General features: G+C 35.2%; 1 protein-coding gene across 11 annotated transcripts in view; it reads right to left on the bottom strand.

Moving 5' to 3' along the window:
* The window catches only part of SCEL (sciellin), a 121771-nt gene that overhangs the window by 46907 nt on the left and 54844 nt on the right, over window positions 1-20020 (bottom strand). For 5 of the 11 annotated variants that reach the window (XM_077158481.1, XM_077158477.1, XM_077158476.1 and 2 more), the window contains 11 exons: window positions 16203-16247; window positions 14563-14613; window positions 14207-14266; window positions 13396-13455; window positions 11355-11414; window positions 10928-10987; window positions 5765-5824; window positions 5045-5104; window positions 4131-4190; window positions 2661-2711; window positions 1661-1720 (listed from right to left, as the gene is read on the bottom strand). In XM_077158481.1, coding sequence (XP_077014596.1) covers window positions 1661-1720; window positions 2661-2711; window positions 4131-4190; window positions 5045-5104; window positions 5765-5824; window positions 10928-10987; window positions 11355-11414; window positions 13396-13455; window positions 14207-14266; window positions 14563-14613; window positions 16203-16247 — 627 coding nt within the window. The remainder of the gene's footprint in view (window positions 1-1660; window positions 1721-2660; window positions 2712-4130; window positions 4191-5044; window positions 5105-5764; window positions 5825-10927; window positions 10988-11354; window positions 11415-13395; window positions 13456-14206; window positions 14267-14562; window positions 14614-16202; window positions 16248-20020) is intronic. The other 6 variants (XM_077158478.1, XM_077158480.1, XM_077158479.1 and 3 more) reach the window with 6 other exon arrangements.

Below are 20020 nucleotides of genomic sequence, written 5' to 3'. Positions count from 1 at the left end.
TTTAATAAAAATAAGCTCTAAAACTGAGATTATTCTCAACATAAGCCTGGCAAGAGAGTTTCAGCAATCCATCAATATTGACTTTTCTTTCTTCTATGATGACTTAAAAAACCTGGTTTTCAGTCATTTGCAAATGTGTGCTATCATTATCTATATAGAAATCCTTTGAGTGACCTGTGAGGGCATAGAGGACACCTGCTGGCCATCCCACAGCAAGTGCTACAATACTAGCTTTGGAGCCTCTGCTACTTTATGAGGTACTCAGTTAACTTTTAGTATTTTAAGATCAAAATCTGTGCTGTGGTGTGAAGACCAGGAGTTGGGTTGGGAGTTACAAGACCTTATAGAAGACTACGAAACTTTTGCCTCTGGCCTCAGTCTTCTTGTCTGCGAAATGAAGAGACTAGATTGGATAATCCTCAAGACACTGTCCATTCTAACATCTTCTATTTCTAGAAATCTTTGACTATGAAATTTACCACTTGTCATGTTTGTTAAATTATCTATTCAATGTGTCTTTTTCTTTCAAATGCAACTCACTGACAATACATTCTATATTCAGCAAGCAATGCATGAGTGTTCCAAAATGTAATATTTTAAATTGACAACCTATTATTGTCTTGGAGTAACATCTTTGTGCCCCCTGGTATATAATTAGATTTAATCTATGATAATTGCCTGTTGTTAATAAGATAGAGTATGTCTGCTGAATTCTCTCTTTGGCATTCGCTGCCTATAATTATACCTAATGTGCAACTAATGATACCTAGTTGTAAGCTGTGAACCCAGTAGGTGCTCAGGAATTATTCATTGCCTAAGAGATCACAGGACTAATATCAGTCTTCCACTAATTTTCTCTCTTATCCTGGTCAAATCACTTAACCTTTCTGAATCTTAATTTCCTTTTCTATAAAATGAGTAGGTCTAACTGGAGCATTGTTTACAAAATGTGTTCAAATTACTGGGCTGAGTGTTCTCTGAAGAACGTTCCTTCCATCTCTCAAATTTTATGATTTATATGTGAGCCAACAAAACTTAGAAATCATGAAAATATTCTTAAGATGTATAAAATAGCAATGTGTAATGATATGGAAGCCTTCATATAATCAGGACCAAAAAATTAGTTTCATTATCTGGCAGATACTAAGAATTATCAAATTTTTTGTCCATAATCTTTCTGGGAGCAGAACATTATTTAAGGAATAACAAACCTCACTCAGTTTCTACTTGTTACCAGAAAACGTGATAGACCAAAATAAAGTGAAAGCTATAATGTAGTGTCTGGATATTTTTTTATGAAATATCACTGATAATATTTAATAAATCCCAGAGATAAAAGTACTAACATCAATACTATAAAACCAAAACAAACAATGCGTGGAGTAGCAATGCTCCAACTCCAGTTTCTCCATGACCTCCTTGGCTGCTTTACTTGAGGCTAGGAGAAGTGAAGGTACTGCCATGCAGCCATTTCAGCTGCCTCTTTCTTGCTCTGAACACATAGTTAGATATCTAAGTTTCCAGGGAAATAGAAAAATTTTGATGATTTTTCAAGATGTTTTCAATTTACCTAGAAGATGGTTAGATTATAAGTCATTTATATTCACATTTGTTATCAAATAAACAAAAGCAAAATGGATAAATAATATCCTCCTCTTACCTAGAAGTGTTGACAGTTTTGGAGTTTACATTAATAGGTATATCAAGACCTTGTCCACTGCTAACACAAAACAAAATAAAAGTTCAAGTTTAGTGGGAAGCCAGCAAGTTTGATGATAACTTTCATTTGAACACTTGTGAATCATTCAATGGGAACCTGAAGTAAAAGTAATGCTTCCTGACTGTCTACTTTATATGCATTAATAATTGCTTTTGGCCCTGCAGCAACTTGTAAGGTGGATATTATCATACCCCTTCCCTCCCCCCCTCCCCTTATAAATAAAGAAATTGAGCTTCAGAGAGGTTAAGACATGGCTGAGGGTGAACTAGGACTGAAACCACAGAAACTGGGTCCAAAACCTCATGTTCTTTCCCCCTGCCTCTCTCTCATGTCCACAATAATTCCTTAAGTCTGCACAGTGCTTTATCAACATTATCGTCAGAATGATTTTATGAGAGGTAGCTTACAACTATCTCAGAGTTTCTCTGCCATGCTTTTCTGAACTGTTGCTTCAATGTGTAATGGGTCTTAATTTTCAAGAAGATAGAAGTAAATTCAAGGTTGTGCAAAAAATATTTTAATCAAGTATAAGAATGTCATCTGTTGCCAATTTTTTCATAAATCTTGTAAGATTTAATCCTTGGGTTTGTGAAAGAGTAGAAAACAAATATTATTTGTTTAAGGTTTATCAACTTACAATTTATTAACTATAAATTTACAGTTATAATCTACTTATGTTATTATGGTGTTGAAGTTAATCTCTCAAGAAGTAATTATATATTACTATCTTCAATATTATCATTTCAACAATATTATAATCAAATATATAATCAAATGGAAGTCATAATAAAAATATCTATCCAATATTATTACACATCAATAAATCAACTTCTCATTTCCTACATCCCTTTTCAAAATGTCATTTGCCAAATAATTAATATTTGGCATAAATTTGTTGGCATAAATTGGATACTTGTTTAAGAATATTCAATATTCTTACCTTTTGTTTGCTGAAGGGATCACTTGGATAAGGTTGTCTTGGTCTTGGTTCCTAAAAAAAAAAAAATTGTAACTTCCGTAGCTGATAAAGTAAACTAAAATCAGTAACAATCTGTACATTTTTTCTACCTCAATATTGAGTAAAATTAGTGTTACTAATTAAGACTACATCATTATTTGAATTATGTTTTTAGCTGTATATTAAAAGTGACTAAATCAATTAAGTTATTCTACAACTATATATGCATGAGAATTTAATTTCGTTTTATTCTTGTTTCCTTCATGCCAACCTCAAAACAGAATTACTGTTAAACTCACATATACTGTCTAGTTCTGGGATAAGCAAAAACTATGACCCTCAAGTCAAATCTGGCCTGTCACATATTTTTATAAATAAAGTTTTATTGGAACATAATCATACCCATTCATTTACAACATATTTACCTACATGGCTGCTTTTGCACTATAATACAAAGTAGTTGAAACAGAGATGGTTTGAACCCCAAGGCCTGAACCATTTTTTATCTAGCCCGTTAAGAAAAAATGTGTTGACCCCTAATCTAGTCTAATAAAACTTCATATGATAGGAACATAGCATAAATGTAGAAAGCATATCCATATGCAAAGTAAGATAGGAAATATGTCAGAAAGAAGACCTTTGCCTCAGTATCTTTGATATCAGCTCAGGTTCAAACTAGCATAACAATCCATGTTTTTAGCTTCATGGTATTATGTTTGATTGTTTACTTAACATGACATGCCTTAGAGAAAATTCTGTCTCTATAAAAGACAAATGTCATTACGTGCATTGTTGATTATTTCAATATATTAAGTATAATTTGTAAAAGTGACCTCTCAGCTTTGAGAATTACTTGGGGTGTAGAGAATAAGAAAAGAGGGACTAAGTTATGGAGGGAGAAGAAAAGCGAAACGATGCTTCACAGGAAGACCTTTCAGTGGAATGCTGCAGTGAATTATCAGCCCCGAAAGATATATCCACGCACAACCTCAGAATGTGACTTTTTCTCAAATAAAGGTCTGGGTAGTGGTAATTAAATTAAGGAGCTTGAGACGAGAGCACCCCGGATTTATGTTAGGCCCCAAATCCAATGGCAGAAGTGCTTAGAAAAGAAGGAAGAAGTCACAGACATACAGGGGAAAAGACCACGTGAAGACAGAAACAGAGTTTGGAGTTATGCTGCCATAATCAAGGAAGGTCAGGAGCCACCAGAAGCTGGAAGGCGCAAGGAAAGAAGGGAGCATTCCTCTATTTTAAGGAGCTTTCTCTCCTCTACTTAAGCCCACGGTGAGGGAGCTCAGAGCAGGGACTTGAACATTCGGTTTCCAATACCACAGCTGTTGGTCTTGGGTTCTATCACTGGCTACGTCTATGGTGGGTCAATACATTTCATCATTTTTTTTTAAGTAGAAAAGATAAAAGGAAGAGATGCAAAAGTTCCATAAATCTCACCCTTGTTTAGTTCTGTTTGTTTCAGGAACCACTTTGATAAGGTTGTCAAGACTTTGGCCCCTTTAAAACATGGAAGATATGATCAGGTTGGTAGTAGATTTACCATCAAGTGGTTACAAATATTTATTTTAAATGAGCCAATTTTATTATAGCAATATTATATTTTAAAATATTTATCAATACAGAAATGATCTTCAAAGGGCTGAAGTTTTTCAATGGTGATTACACATATGTACTTGGACCTAACTATAACTGCATTGATAATAAATGATAGCTAATGTTTTTAGAAAATGTATGCTGTGCCAGGCACTATTTGAGGGATTTACTGCTTTATAACAATAATCCTATGACCTGGGAAGAATTATCAACCCCAATTTTACAGAGGGAAAAACTGAGACATAGAAAGATGAAGTAATTTTCCCACATCACTAATAGTGGCAGGCCTGGAAATTAAAACTAGGCAATTTAGCTTTGGAGGACATGGGTTTACCACTACATCAACTGCCTTATTCAAACTTACTAACTGGAACAGTTTTGGAAGTGACTTGAGAGCACCTTGTTCAATTTCCTCACTTTGCAGAGAAGCTAAGTAATTAGTCTGAAGGCAGTGAAGCCAGAGTCAGCTTCAGTCTAGTTCTCTTCCCTTTGTACTATGTCATCATTCTGCTTAAAATAAATAAATAAAAACATTCTGTCCATTCTGGAAAACAGCTGTGGACTTCATTAATCAAAGAGCACCACCATTATATCAGAAATTGAGTGAAATCTTTAACATTTGGGATGTAAGTTGTCAAGGTTACATGGCTTTTCTTGAACTATCACTGCGTTCAGCCTTACTAAGGTGAAATGATGAATCATTGATATTTTTAGGCATTGGTTATCCTGAAATAAAAAAGAAATGCATTAAATCTTACCCTTGGATACTTTTTTCTGTTCTTGGGTTCACTTTGATGAGTTCATCAAACTCTGTAGAGCTTTAAACAAAAACATGATAAGTAAAAATGTAATTAGATTGACAGCTCGTTCGGTTTAAGAAATACATGTATCAGTGTATCGAGATGGATTTTGTTTTTAAGTTCTGAGAGAAATAAATACCAGTCTGTGGCCTTAATTTAAAGAATAAAAATTGTAACCTCTGTACAAATCACTGATAAACTGGCTCAATTTTCTATTTATTCTGAAGTAAAACCATAAAATTAGGACCGGGATTGATGTAAAGAAAGAATCAATTCAATGGCCATGTTATAATTTGCTAAAACTCTTATCAGGCCCTTCTAAATATTCCATCCAATGCAATGGCTATAACTAAACTACATTTTGCCAATAATTTGCATTTGTAGCACATTTTTTAAAAGAGATGTTAAATGCATTGTTTTACTTGATCCTTACAACAATCAAGTGATAAAAGTGGAATAGACATTTTGATGCTCATTTTATAACCAAAGAAACTGCAGCTTGGAACAGTCAAAGACTTTCTGAAAGGCACTCAGCTGGTAGGCAATGGAGTTCAGACTTTTTTATTCTAACCCAAAGGATTTTCAACACATCTTCCATGAGGGACACAGAGAAAGAGAAGGAAGGGAATTGATGGGAAGTGGGAAGAAAGAAAGCTAAAGATAAGACATAACCATTACCCTTGGTTACTCCTGTTTCCTTCAGGGGTCACTTTGATGAAATTGTCAAGGCTCTGGCTCCTTTAAAACATTGAAAAAATAATGATTTTAATGGTGGATTAATATCAAGTAGATCAAACCATTCATTAAAACTCAAAATTACTATAAAAACTCATTGAGATCATGCCCAAGTGTTGAAGATGGTTAAAAATGACTCTACAGAAGTATGTAGGGATTCATGCATCTATGAAACTCATTGAGGCACAGTAAGACAATGTTTTAATCTTGGAACCATTAGGCCACTAGTAAATATTGGGCTATGACTCTGCCTCTATTTTGATTCATTTAAGGCTATGTTCTTAATCTTTGTCAGGTGCACAAAACATTTCTATCTACACATTTCATGCCAGGATCCAGAAGGTACGTGCTTATCACCAACCTCTAACATGCAGTGGGACTTTAAATTCAGCTTTGAAAAATCTGTGTCTTGTAAAATTGACATCATTAACAGGTTTTTTAAATGACAAAATTGGATTAATGTAATTATGCCAATTTGTTAAAATCCATGATTTGCCACCTGGTATCTGCTTCTGGCACTTAGAACTGTATTTTGAAACTACAAATTTTGGCCAGTTGTGTTGGCAACAAACAATAGGAAGCTTAAAGCGTATAAAGTTCTAAAATGTTCTGAAATGTAAGATATATTTACATTTACTGGCATCACTGGACATGCGCCAGGATTTTATTCTTATCCTTTAGTGTCCTTCTGCTTCTGGTCTTAATGGAATTCTGCTTTTCTTATTGCATCTACATGTGTTTTCCACATACACAGCACCAGCAAACACTCCTCTGATCTAGAGAGGATGCCACCTGGGAAAAAGAAAATCCACAGGAAGGCGCTTTTAAATCCTGTTTCTCCAAAGCCTGTGACCCTACTAAGATAGCATCACGAAGGCTCTGAGGCTGCAGCTATACAATGTCAAGGATCCAGATATTTGGAAGCAACCAGATGTTGACTAAAGTTTTTACTTGTACTCAGATGTCTATGAATATGTACACCCAGGCTAAAACCAGCGATTAAAATTTTGGATCTTTTTCATGTAAATAATGGAACAACTAACCTAACAAGAACAGCTATTCTATCCAAGATTATCCTTGTTGATTTTTGCCTAAATTAAACATATGGGATTTGAATACTGAATTCCCAGGGTTCTATTTCCAGGTTTGAGTATTAATCAGAAAAATAATAGAATTGTAAGCATTGTAACTTCTACCTTGTAATATTTGTGTTGATTGTGGAATTTGCTTAGATTATATTGTCAAGATTTTGATCTCTTTAGACATATTAAATAAGCCTATAGTATAAGATTATTTAAATTTCAAAGTACCTAAAGTCAATGAAGAAGAGTATGCCAATTAATGTAATAATCTGATGACTTTATTCTATTTTGAGTTTATGTGAAGCAATGCTAATAGTGTATCTGACGTCCATATTTATGCATTGTTTCAATCCTCAAATGTTTATGGGAACCCCATTATGGACTGGTCCGTCCCAATTACCAGAATGAAGGTGAACAATGGAGACACAGCCTTAGCCCTCATGAGGTTTGCATTCTAAGTTGGGGATAGGGAGAGGATTGTAAGATAAAATTAAACATATATATAAATGCCACAATTCCAGACAATAAAATATGCTGTACTGGAAATGAAAAAGAATGCCTGCAGTCCTGGAGTTGGGGGTGTGAAGTGACTTGATTATATTCAGTGGTCAGGAACAACATCTTTGAGAAGGTGACCATATGGGGCAGAGCATTCCAGGAAGTGGGAATAGCATTCCAAAGCTTGAAGGCAGGAATCAACTTGGAATTCAAAAAATCATTGTGGTGGGACTTTATTTAGCAAATCAAAGGCCATAGCCAAATGTAAGAATGTTACTCTACTTAAAATGGAAGAACAATGAAAGGTCTTAATAAGGGAAGGGGTAAGATCTAACTTTTTGTTTAAAAGATCTAAGGAATATGACTATGTGTAGAATAAGAAAATGGCAATTACTGGCCTCAAAAAGCCTCCAAAGAAGCACAAACACAGAAATATAGATATGTACAATGCAATACTCATACACACATGCACATAGGCATATACACATACACATCCATGTACATAAACACTTATATGCACATATGCATACATATGTTATCTATACAATCATGCACACATTCGCATGTGTGCAAAAATATGCAATGTATGTAATCACACAGGCACAATACACATGCATGCACACATGTACACACATCCCTGTAAATATGCACTCATTCACACACTTAAGCCTATACCATATAGACATGCATGCCCATGAACACACAAATACACACACTGTCACATACATGAGCTCATATACATTTATATCTATATGCATTCACACACAATCACACACATGTACTGATACTCACAAACACACAAGCACGTGCTCAGTGAATGCACTCACACATATGTATTTATGCAAGCAAACACCTTGTGCATGTGTGCACTCATATACACAATAAGGTACACACCCACAAGCATACATTCTTATAAATGCATGCATACACACAAATGTGTATCCAAGTGCACACATCAGCAGACATACACATACGCACACCAACATGTAAAGAGCAATGCCTCATCATAATTTGAAATAGTCTATTTAACAAAAATTGGGGGAAAAAACATGGATTTTCTTAAAGAGTGAAAGTAAATTAAATACTTGAACACTATCTAAATCCTAAAGAAAAATCTCCCTAAATCTTCATTATTGCTAATAATTACATGCAGCTACTCTGTGGCAGTAATGACAGTTTGATGATCTCCATTTTGTACATGAGTAAAATTGAGGCACAGAAGTGGTAAGTAGCTTGTCCAAAGGGACACAACTAGTAAGTTTGAGAGCCAGAATTTGAACCCAGATCTTTCCTCAGTTACTCACAAGTTCTACCTCAGGTTACCTCATTAAACCACTCAGATAGCCATGAAAATCAATGCCATTGGAAACATTGAAATTGTTTTGTCTGTTGGTTGCAAGATTGTGCACATTTCTAATTTATTGGGTCGCTGTTCCTCCTTCTATACCATACCAACCAAAGCAGGGCAGCTGGCCGAGTGCACACCACACTTCTTACCTAGCTGAGACCCTGCTCTATGCACTAGGCCTGCAGGCACTAGTGACATCGTTTAGAATCAACAAATAATATCATGTACCATGTTAACTGAATGGAAAGGAGTTCAAAGGATTGGTTTCAGCAACATGCCAACAATCAAATATATTCCATCTGCTTTTTAACAAATAAGCGAGAGGACATGAGTGCTGCAGACTTACTTGACAGTTCATGGGTAAGGGAACTCTTTTAACAAAGTGTACTCAGTTTAGTTCTTCATCTCTAAATACACACCATACTATATACACAAGCACATTACACACAAATATACTGACACACACATAAGCAGCACACACTTCTATATACACACTGCTAATGTATATACACATACAGACACAAATACCCCCCCATACATAACACTCCCCTTTTTTAGCTCAGAAGAAAAGGTCAGGCCAAATCTGCATTTAATTCCTCAAAATCTACCTGATAGCAAAGCACCCAAGAATAAAACACAAGAGGCCCCTTCTGTGCATTACTTATATAGAATTGCTTAATGTGATTTATTTGGGGAGAGGAACCCAATTTTGTGTTTGAATTTCATTTTACTCTACTGGATACAAGCACTCAAAATTCCAGTGTTCTTATAAATGCCAAACAAGGATGTAAAAAACTCTAAATGTTTTACCTCACTTTGATGTTTTTATTTGTTTTGGGATTCACTTTTAGAAGCCCATTGGGATCTTGTTTTCTTTAAATAAGGAAATGAGTTTTTTTTTAATCTCATTAGACTAAAACACTAATCAAGTAAACAACGGTTGGAAAATTAAGAAATGATAAACATACAAGTTCTCTAAATCAATGTTCATTTTTAAAAACTTTAAATGCAAATGGAAATTCTTCTCTTACATTTTGAGCTGAAGATCATTTCAGGCTCCTTGTTTGTTAACAAGAAACATGATTTTCTGTTGTGTTTTTAGAACATATAAGTATATATGAAACTTGTTATTTAACAAAATTAGCTTTGCTTTCGGGCATCCCTGTTAGAATACCTCAAATGGACAGCATTGAAGTAATGCAAGTTAAATTCTTTCCTGGATCCAGACAGAATAGAAATTTTACTCAAATCAAACATAATGCCTCTTCTGTTTTTATATAACAAGAATAATGCTTTTTTTAAATAAAAACTCAACCACCATCCTCCAAACCTTTTTAAGTATCATTTGTCCCAGAGAAGATTATGGTGAGCTACAAAGAGATAGAAAAAAAAATACCTTACATGGTAGGCCACCCCATTAAAAGTGCATGACATACCAAAAGGGACATAATCTGAACGCAAAAAGGGGCAGTAAAGGATGGCAGTATTTGACTGGGTACCATTACCAAGTCTACATGACTCTGAATGTTAGCCCACTCCCCTGGGCTGCTTTCTGAGACTACTATTCTTAGAGGAAATGATTTACAAGAGTTTTATTCAAGCCTCACTCTTGACTATCTTTTCATTTTGGAATCCACTTTGAAGATGGTCTCAAGATTGTGCTTTCTTTGGACACAAAGAAATTTAATAGAGAAGCTCATTCTTAAAAATAAATCAGAGCCCAATATGTAAGGAGACTGAATCAATAATCAAAAATCTCTCACAAAGAAAAGTCTATGACCAGATGGCTTCACTGGTGAATTCCAAGGAATTCCATCCCTATATTATACCCAAAGGAACTGAAAACTTGGATTCAGATACTTCTATCTTCATTATTCACAATAGCCAAAAGATGGAAACAATGAAAGTGTTCATCAATAGATGAATGGATAAAGAAAAGGAGGTATATACATACAGCGGAATATTTTTCAGCCATAAAAAGGAATGAAGTTCTGATACATCTCCAACATGATGAACCATAAAAACTTTATGCTAAGTGAAATAAGCCAGAAGTAAAAGGACAAATATTGCAGGATTCCACTTAAATGGAATATCTAGAATAGGCAAACTCATAGGGACAGAAAGCAGATTAGAGGTTACCAGGGACCAGAGAAAAAGGGAAATGTGGAGTTGTTTTACCTAGTGGTATTTTCATTTCCTTTGGGATTCATTTTGATAACATTATCAAGGACAGCATGTCTTTAAAAAAAAATGCACACACAGATCAGTTTCAAAGTATTTCCACAGTATTAGTTGAATACATATTCCATGTACTCAATGATTAATTCAAGTCTTTGGGGAAAATCATTATGCTGATATTAAACTTATTTTTATTATAAAATTGCTTATAAATATACAATTAATCTTTAGGATTTAATGGTATTATATGTAAATTCAGATAGAATATATAGTAGACTCTCCAAGTGAAGATCATTTGAAGAGAAAACACTGACTTAAAGACATAACATTCCCTTCCCCGTCCCCCCCAAAAAAAGAAACTGAAAAGGCCACACAATTCATCTGTGAAAAAATATCCAAGGTTCAGAAACATCCAAGCAGTTCTCACCCTCTGCTGGTTTTATCTGTCTTGGTGTTCTCTTCAACTTTAGTTTCAAAATCTTGGCTTCTTTGAAAAAAAACAACAAAATCTTATGTCAGTTAGGCTACATACAATTTTCTTTAAAATATGTGTTTAAACAAGAATGTCCCTGAAAGTAGAGTCTGATGTTTCCAGGTCCAAAGGACCAGAATGACTTCTGATTTAATTATCCTTAGCATATGCTTATTAATTTCCACTGTAGTATTTGATTTAAACTACGAAATTAGAATGGGAGATGCCTCTCACGTTGCAATTTTGTCCTTTTAATTTCTTCATTTAAATAAAAAACATGAAATTTATGAATTACTTGAGAAAATATCAAAAACAAGCTTATGTAGCAGATTTTCCTGCATTTACTTCAAATGTAACTGAAGCATGTGGTCCTATGGAAAGAGCAATAATATTCCTTTTCTGTTATCTCTGACAGGTCTAAATAGTTCAACTGTTCACCTGCAACAGAAGAGACATAACACTCTCATTCCTGATGAGGTGTGAAAAAATAACCTAAAAAAAGGGCAGTGCCCTAAAGGTAGAGGCTGTAATAACCCTTTCTCATTTTTGTGAGTCCCATGATTAATGTTACTAAATCTTCCAAAGCCTTGGTTTCTCTATACTTTGAGAAAAAGAGAGAGAGAAAACAATTCAGTGATATATGGTATTTCTCATGGTAATAGTCGATTTCTGACAACAGTAGTGATGTGTTACCAGTACCTAAAGGATCAAGAGTTCTTTAGAATATTTAATTCAAGTGGCTGTACTCATTGCATAGAAAGGGTAGAGACATTCCAGTTATCTTGATATTAAGTTCCCAACCATTGCTCAGCTATGGCTGAATCAATTAAGAAGCAAAAGTTACCATCGATTCTCAGCTTTTGTTTTCTTTGTCCTTTAAGTGTATGTTAGCAGGGGGCTGACTTTAATACATTTACTGAGATATTGTCTTTTTTTAAATATAAAAATCACGTCAGGGTAGAAATTCAGCAATCCACATTTTCAATCTAAATACTCTGAGGTTTCAGAGAAATCAATTTCTCATCAATGGTTCAAGAGTAATTTAATGGCTCAGAAGTGACCTTGGAAAAGTAGGAAAAATTCTGTTGTGACTCTGCTACTTTTACATAAATTAACTACACCCAATAAAACTTCCATGTCAACAGCTAAAAATCTATTAGGGAATATGAAAGATAATCACTCTAAATTCCCCAACTGACCAAATGTTACCCTTTGCCATTTTTATCTGCCCTTAATTTCACCGTGGTAAGACAGTTAATAGTTTAGGATCTTACAAAATAAGACAGAAAGAAGGGAGGCATGGAGAGAAAGGAGAAGGAAAAGGAACGATTACATTAAATTTTTCATTACAAGTCTTGACCTATTAGAAGGTTGACGTCACAGCCCCTTCTTCAAATTCTACGTACTTTTTCCCTACCACACAGGTAAGACTGGAGTCTTTCCTGCAGACAACCCCGGTTTTAGCAAATTATCCCAGATTGAAAGTCTGTTCTCTTTTTCTTCTACTCTCTAGCTCACAAAGTGATTTACTTGTGATAATGATCCTAATTTTCTATTCTTCTCCACTTTTATGGAACTTTCCAAACTCCAAATTTAAATATCTAAAACTTCACCTTTTCCTGTAAAGCTTATATAACCCTACATAGAGAATTGACCATTTTACCCCTTTATCTGTTCTCCATTTGGAAAAAATCACCTATAATACTCTGTGCATGTTTACATTATAATACACTGTTAACAAGTATTCGATGTTTGTATCATCATTACTGCCAACACTTTTAATCATATAGACTTTGTTAAATGTTCTACATCAGAGAGTGTAGTGAACACATCTGCCAAAATGATTTGGAAAGCTATAATACCATTCTGTGCACAGAGTGGCACAGATAGTTTTTAAAGATAACCATAACAATGGAAATAATTATCATATTTAGGAAAGCAAATGTAATGACTAAACAGCCATTCTGGGGGGAAATAATAGTCGACAAATCCTTACCCTTTGTCATTCTTGGCTGTCCTTGGGTTTTCTTTGATGAAACTGCCAAGAGTTTGGGTACTTTCAACATGAAAAATAAAATCAGTAACATAAGTCTCTCTCAACGTAAAAGGTGAAATCAGTAACGTGAGTTCATTTGTACCATAATGGCACCACTCTAGAACCATCAGTTAATCTCCCAAATGCTACAGTTTGGTTACGAATCATTAACTAATCCTTTTTATGATACAAAATAAATAAAAGCATGGCTCTTTACCTTGAGCTATTTACCGGTATATCTGAGATATACGTATGAAATGACTCTAGCAAGACTCCAATGAAAAAGTGCCTTAGTACATGTTAAAGACTTTGGTGCTGAGGAGCTATGCTCTCAGCATTAAAATGTCTTAAAGTAAATACATTTTTTTTTTGGGGGGGGGGGTGCATGGTCCGGGAATCGAATTCAGGTCTCCTGCATGGAAGGTGAGCATTCTACCACTGAACCATCCATGCACCCAAAATGTCTTTAAGTAAATACATTTAGTTCATAAAACCAGCCTACTGTCCATGACTTATAACAGCCAGCTGGATTTCTTTCATTTTTAGCTATAAAAAGGAACTTGGATATCATCTAGGTCATACCCTTCATTTTATGGAATGAAGAAATAGAGGTCTCTAGAGGTTAAGAGACTTCTTCAGGGTCACCCATCTCCTGAACCCTGACCCAGGACCTGTTCCACTAGTCTTGTTCTGAACAGGAGGGATCACCCAGAAAATGGGGTACAGTCTAGACTCAGTCAACATAGCCTATAAGAGTTTAATAGACTCTTACCCTTTGCCATCTCTGTCTGTCCGAGTGTTCACATGGATGAGATTTTCAAGACTTTTGGCTCTTAAAACACAAAGAAATTCTAGTAAAAGACTGCATATTGAAATCACATTGTGTGGTATCTAAAAAGGTCAAATACAATAAACATTCTTCATGAATTGCTCATTTACTCTTATTGAATGGAAGAGCAGAAATCCTTCTGGGCAATTATGTCTGAACTAAATGTACAATACTGAAAGCACTATCCCATCTGCTAGCACATTTCCATGCCAGAGGATAAGACTCCTTCCAGCTAATGTCTAAAAGAATAAGATAAGCAATCTGGGTGATATTTTCACATTAGAGACTGATGCACTTACCTTTTCTCTGCCTTAGGGTTTGCTCTGAAGAGACCATCAAGACCTTGATATCTTTAAATGAATTGAACATAAAACCTTATCAGTGATAATAACACATATTCAATAGAAACATATACTTAGAAACATATCTAAGACAGGCAATATAAGCTGGTTGGGAAAAGTGAGCTACAAGTCTTTTTTAATTGCTTCATTCCAAACAGGTATTGTCATAGACTCAAAATTTAAATTGCAATGGACCTTAGGGAAAATTAAAAACAAAAGATACAAACTGGTAATTCACAAGCTCTAATCCATCTGCAGATGTGGTGTTTGGGGTCATGTAGTGTTTTTGTTGTTAGAGTGAGCAAATGTTTACAAAGATGACCATTGGGCATAGAAACCTGGATTTTAGGACCTCCTAAAAATGTTCTACAACACTAGGTTCTATTTTCTACGTGGCATCTGTCACCTGGTGCTTAGAAGTAGCCGGGCACTTTGTACAGGGCGTCTGCTCTCCTTTTTACCTCAATTCCCTCACTTCCAATTTCACAGTCAGCCCCTTTCACTAATTCATCTGGCCTGACCTCAGTAGGGATGATGTCTGTGGCTCCTGGTCTAAAAACTTCCTCTCACCATAAAGGCAGAAACTGAAAACCAGCAAACTTAAGTGATTTGTCAATAATCAATTACAGATCATTATTGTCAGAATAGGGTGTGAAAATCACATCTCATCCTCAGATCAATCAATTCATTCAACATTTGCTTTATTTTCTTCTTTCTCTTTGGCACCTGCCCATTTAGTGTCTCAGTGTGCAAAGTGAAAAAGAGATAACTAAAATTGTACACAGCTTTAAATTAGACTTCAACTATTCATTTTTCTCTCAGCAGCTTTTAAATTATGCAATTATAAATTACTTAAAATAAGGGGATAATGTTAACTAAGATAATAAGTGGTGTTAATGATGGTCAAACTAAAAGTGATAAAACCAAGCTATAGTTTTCTACTTGTGTATTCATATTTCACCAAGAAAAATTTAATTATTTATATAATAGCCTTAATAAACAGAATAAAAAAACAGACACTTTAATATTAATATCTTTAAACTTTAATAACTATTCATAATAATAATGAAATATTTATGATTCCCATAAACTTTTTATTCAATATTTGTATGATACTCAGAGTTTCTATTTGGGTTGAATGTAAAGTGTCTGTGATGCTAGTGTAACATTGTGAATATAACAATAGCACTGAATTATATATGTGAATGTGGTTAAAAGGGGAAATATTACATTGTATATATGTTACTTGAATTAAAATTTTAAGAATAACCATAAGACTATATAACACAGTGAACTGTATTGTGATCAATGGACAATAGTTAATAGTACAATTATAAAAATGTTCTTTCATGAATTATAGCAAATGTATCACAGTAATGCAGGGTGTTAATAATAGGGTAGTATATGGGAACTCTGTATTTTAGGCATTTTATGTATGATATTCCTATAAATCTACAACTTCTCTAATAAAAAAATTAATCAAGAAAAGGATTTGTAAGATACTTTTGACTAGCCCAGTATGGGGGCTTCCAAACCGAAAAAATATGTTGTGATACACAAGTCAGTAATAAAGCAAAATAGATGCTTTTAAATCTTACCTGTTCAAGCTTTTGTTCATTTTGATGAGATTATCCAATTCTTTGCTTTTGCAAGAAAAAAAAATCTCATATCAGCAAAAGTCTATTGAGAGTCAAAGGGCAGATCCAACCTTAAAACAATTATTTCCGAGTTCCCTGAAATACAGTGTGCATTCACCCTTTATCATCTGTGAAAGTCCTGTTCATCTTGCAAGGATCTCCTCCAGGAAGCCTTTCCCATTCTCTCACTGAATAGAGCCCCTACCTTTTTTAAAACCTTAGAGCCCTTTTTCTTTTTTCATTGCTTTTATGAGGCTTATCTTATTATACTTTGTAATACAGCAATTGCACACCTGTCTCAGTCTCTATACATAAACCACTAAAATTTAGAACTCTGTTTGACATTGTACCCCTTGCAGTCCTTAGTACTGTGCCTTTTATACAGTAGATGCTTAATAAAGTTTTAGTTGAAACCATAAATACATTGAATTACATTGATCAATTATAGATTCTAGTTTGGACAATGGACTTGCATGCAGTAGCTATTGGACAATATGTGTGCATCAGTAAGGCTGGCTTCCTTCTTGAGTTCAACCTCTGCCTCACTCCAAGCTAAACTTGCTCTGCTCTTCCAAGAGCAGTGTGTTTAAGCTAAACTCCTGGGTTCCGGAATATCCTTCAGAATCACATGGTCTCAGCTTCTCCCACAAGCCTGAAGACTAGGAGTGTTTCCTGCAGCAGAACTCTCTGTTTTTTGCTCTTGGTCTCTTCATAGCTTGTCCTCTCCCAGCCCCCATTTCTCTTGCCTTCCTCATTTAGTTTTTTAATTCACAAAGTTTGCTTTCCCCTTCTCCCTTTTCTGGAAAGGTTTAAGCGTTCTCAATGTCTCTGTATCTTCTTGTGTCCTCTCTTGTGTGGACTTAGAGGTTGCGAGGCCCAGTAAGTCCACAGTTACGTGCTCAGGCTCCGAGGTGAGGGACACCTGGGTTCCAATAGGGATGTACCACTTACTAGCTGGCAGCTCTGGACGAATCACCTAACCTCCTGCTGTCTCAGTTTCCCCTGAATTTACTGTAAAATGAAATAATACTTATACCTACCTCAAGATCAATAGGCTAGTGCTCAGTATGATGTATCACAAAAAATGAACTCTCAATTAATTTTGGCCAATATAATAAATTATGTCTGTTCAGTATTAAAATTGTCATATAATAAATGCTTGCTTTATTTACTTTGTTTTTTTTGCATGGGCAGGCACCAGGAATTAACCCGGGTCTCTGGCATGGCAGATGAGAACTCTGCCACTGAGCCACCGTGGCCCGCCTTCTATTAACTTTTAAAACTGCACTTAGAGTGTGAACTCTGTGGTGGACGATGACAGCGATTAAAAGTATAAATACAAAAATGATCTTTTAGGAACTAGAACAAATATGTGTTGTTACCACAAGGAGTTAATAATAGAATAGAATATGCGGAAAATTGCATCTATTGCAAACTATGGACTATAGTTAGTAATATTTTAATATTCTTTCATCAACAGTAACAAATGTACCACATCAAGGTTAAGGGTCAATGATAGTAGGGAATAAGGGGTTTGGGATATTTTGGGATTTTTTTTCTTCTCTTTTTTTGGAATAAGAAGATGTTCTAAAATTGTGGTGACGAATGCACAGCTATGTGATGATACCGAACCGAACCATTGATTGTACACTTTGGATGAATTGTATGATATGTGGATATATCTCAACAAACCTGCTTAAAAATAACTGCATTTAGAGAAACTAAGACTTTGGCTCAGCCTTACAGAGATGCAGTTACCAAATCACTTAGGAGCTTTGAAGGTGCCTGGCATGATGCATTGCCAGAACTAGCAACTGAGGTAGTCATTTTAGAGACCCTGACAATATGTTAAATTAATAGTCATTGCTGAGGGGAATCCTTTTAAGTAACATTACATATAGGATGATGGGATTGAAGGCTGAGAATAAGCACTGAAATACAAAAGTCATTGCCTCTGATGTAAAATTAATATTTTATCCTTGTGTAGGACAAATACTGTGACAGTGCCACATTATTGTGTCTTAGTTTGAAATTCTACCTTCCAACTTTTAGGCTGAGTATCTATCTGTCTCCCTAAGGGAAAGAGCAAACCTAAGAATCCCTGTGAACTTTAGCCCCAGACTTTTCTGGCTGTGGTGAGTCACAATGATGAAATTATCAGGATTTCGTGCTGCTCATGTTTATCACAACAAATTTAGCATAACTCGTGAGAAGACTCACTGAGGTTTTAAAGGAAATAAAATGGAGACTGTATTCTGTGTAAAGATGTTGAGATTTTAAAATGACTTTAAATTGATGAAAGATTTGGATATTAAGTTTCACCACTGCATTTGCAACAGATTAAGTGCTCTTAATCAGAGAGCAGCAATGTGCCATTTCACAAAGGAGCATGGCAAAGAGCAGCTTGGATACAGAAGCTGTTTCTCATCCCTATAGACAGCTCATAGCAACAATACTCTGCAATAAACATGCCCATGCAATAGACATTTTCCCTTGCCCCTGTCTAAGCAACCACTTCTCCCTGTGATGGCTAATCAGGCTGTGGGATATGTGAACTGTGGGTAGAGAGAAAGGACAGGAAAGTTAAACTAACTGCAGCTCTTAGTTTTTGTTTGATTTAAGTCAAAGCCTTACTTCCTTTTAACATATTCACCTGTCCCTCAAACATCCTGATTGCCCACCAGAATATTATCAAATATCTATTAAAACCCAAATTTTAAATGTAAAACAAAAGTAAATAAATAAAATTAAACATCCAGTTGGACTAGAGAAGAAATGGGAATGAAAGATTCATGATGTTTTCTACGTTCCCCTATAGATTTAGAGCTCCTGGTATGTTTACCAGTTTGCTCAGAAAATACTTTTGTTTCTTCTTGCTCTTTTGGCCGAGACTGTGATACCTAGCAGCATTCTAAGCATTGCTAAATTCTAAGAAACGAGGACATTTTGAGTGCGTGAGTTTGGGATTTAAACTATGTAATATTTATAGTCAGTATTTTCTTACTGTTCATCATTTTTTTACCATAACCTATTACATAAATACCTACTTTGTACAAAGCATTATATCAGACACTGGAAAGGACAGACATCTCCCTCAGAGATTATAGAAATGATAGAGAAGATGATACATTTACACAAATAACATGGAACAAAACTGAATCTGATTAAGCACTATAAAAACATAAATGGTGGATCTCTAATAGCTTAGAAAGGCAGAAGCCATATCTCCCTGGGTCACCCAGGGAAGACTTCACAGAGCAGGGGATATTTGAAATGGACTTAAAAAATGGACAGAGTTTAGATAGATTGAAAGGGTAGTCTTGAGGCTAGAAAAGGCCTCCAGATTGGGTAAATGGTATAAACAAGGGTAGAGTGTCTGGAAACTGTAGAAAGAAGTTGTTTAGTCTGGTTTGAATGTAGGGTAAAGTCAGAAATAACTCTAGAATGCCCGGTAGGAGCCAGATTAGTAGATTAGCAAATGGAATGGGACATGTTTAGAACAGAATCTTAGGAAGAAAACTGACACTGAGGTGTAGTAATGGTTTACCAGGAGGAGAGACTGGAGGGTTGTGAGTCTGGAGAGCTGTTCTAATAACATATGCTGGAAACCATGAGGGTTTAGACTGGGGAGGCCATGTGAGCATGAGGTGGCATTAATTCACAGAGGAGAAAAGAGAGAGGGAAATTAAGAATGGCTCCAGAAAGTTGAGATGGCAAGAATGGAAGAGCAGAAGAGAATCCTGGAGAAACAGTACATTTGGGAGGGAAGTTGAGTATTG

The sequence above is a fragment of the Tamandua tetradactyla genome, chromosome 4, assembly GCF_023851605.1.
Source record: "Tamandua tetradactyla isolate mTamTet1 chromosome 4, mTamTet1.pri, whole genome shotgun sequence".
Taxonomy (NCBI): domain Eukaryota; kingdom Metazoa; phylum Chordata; class Mammalia; order Pilosa; family Myrmecophagidae; genus Tamandua; species Tamandua tetradactyla.
Note: the sequence above shows the minus strand (reverse complement) of the source record. Positions and strands in the feature narration are given on the sequence as shown.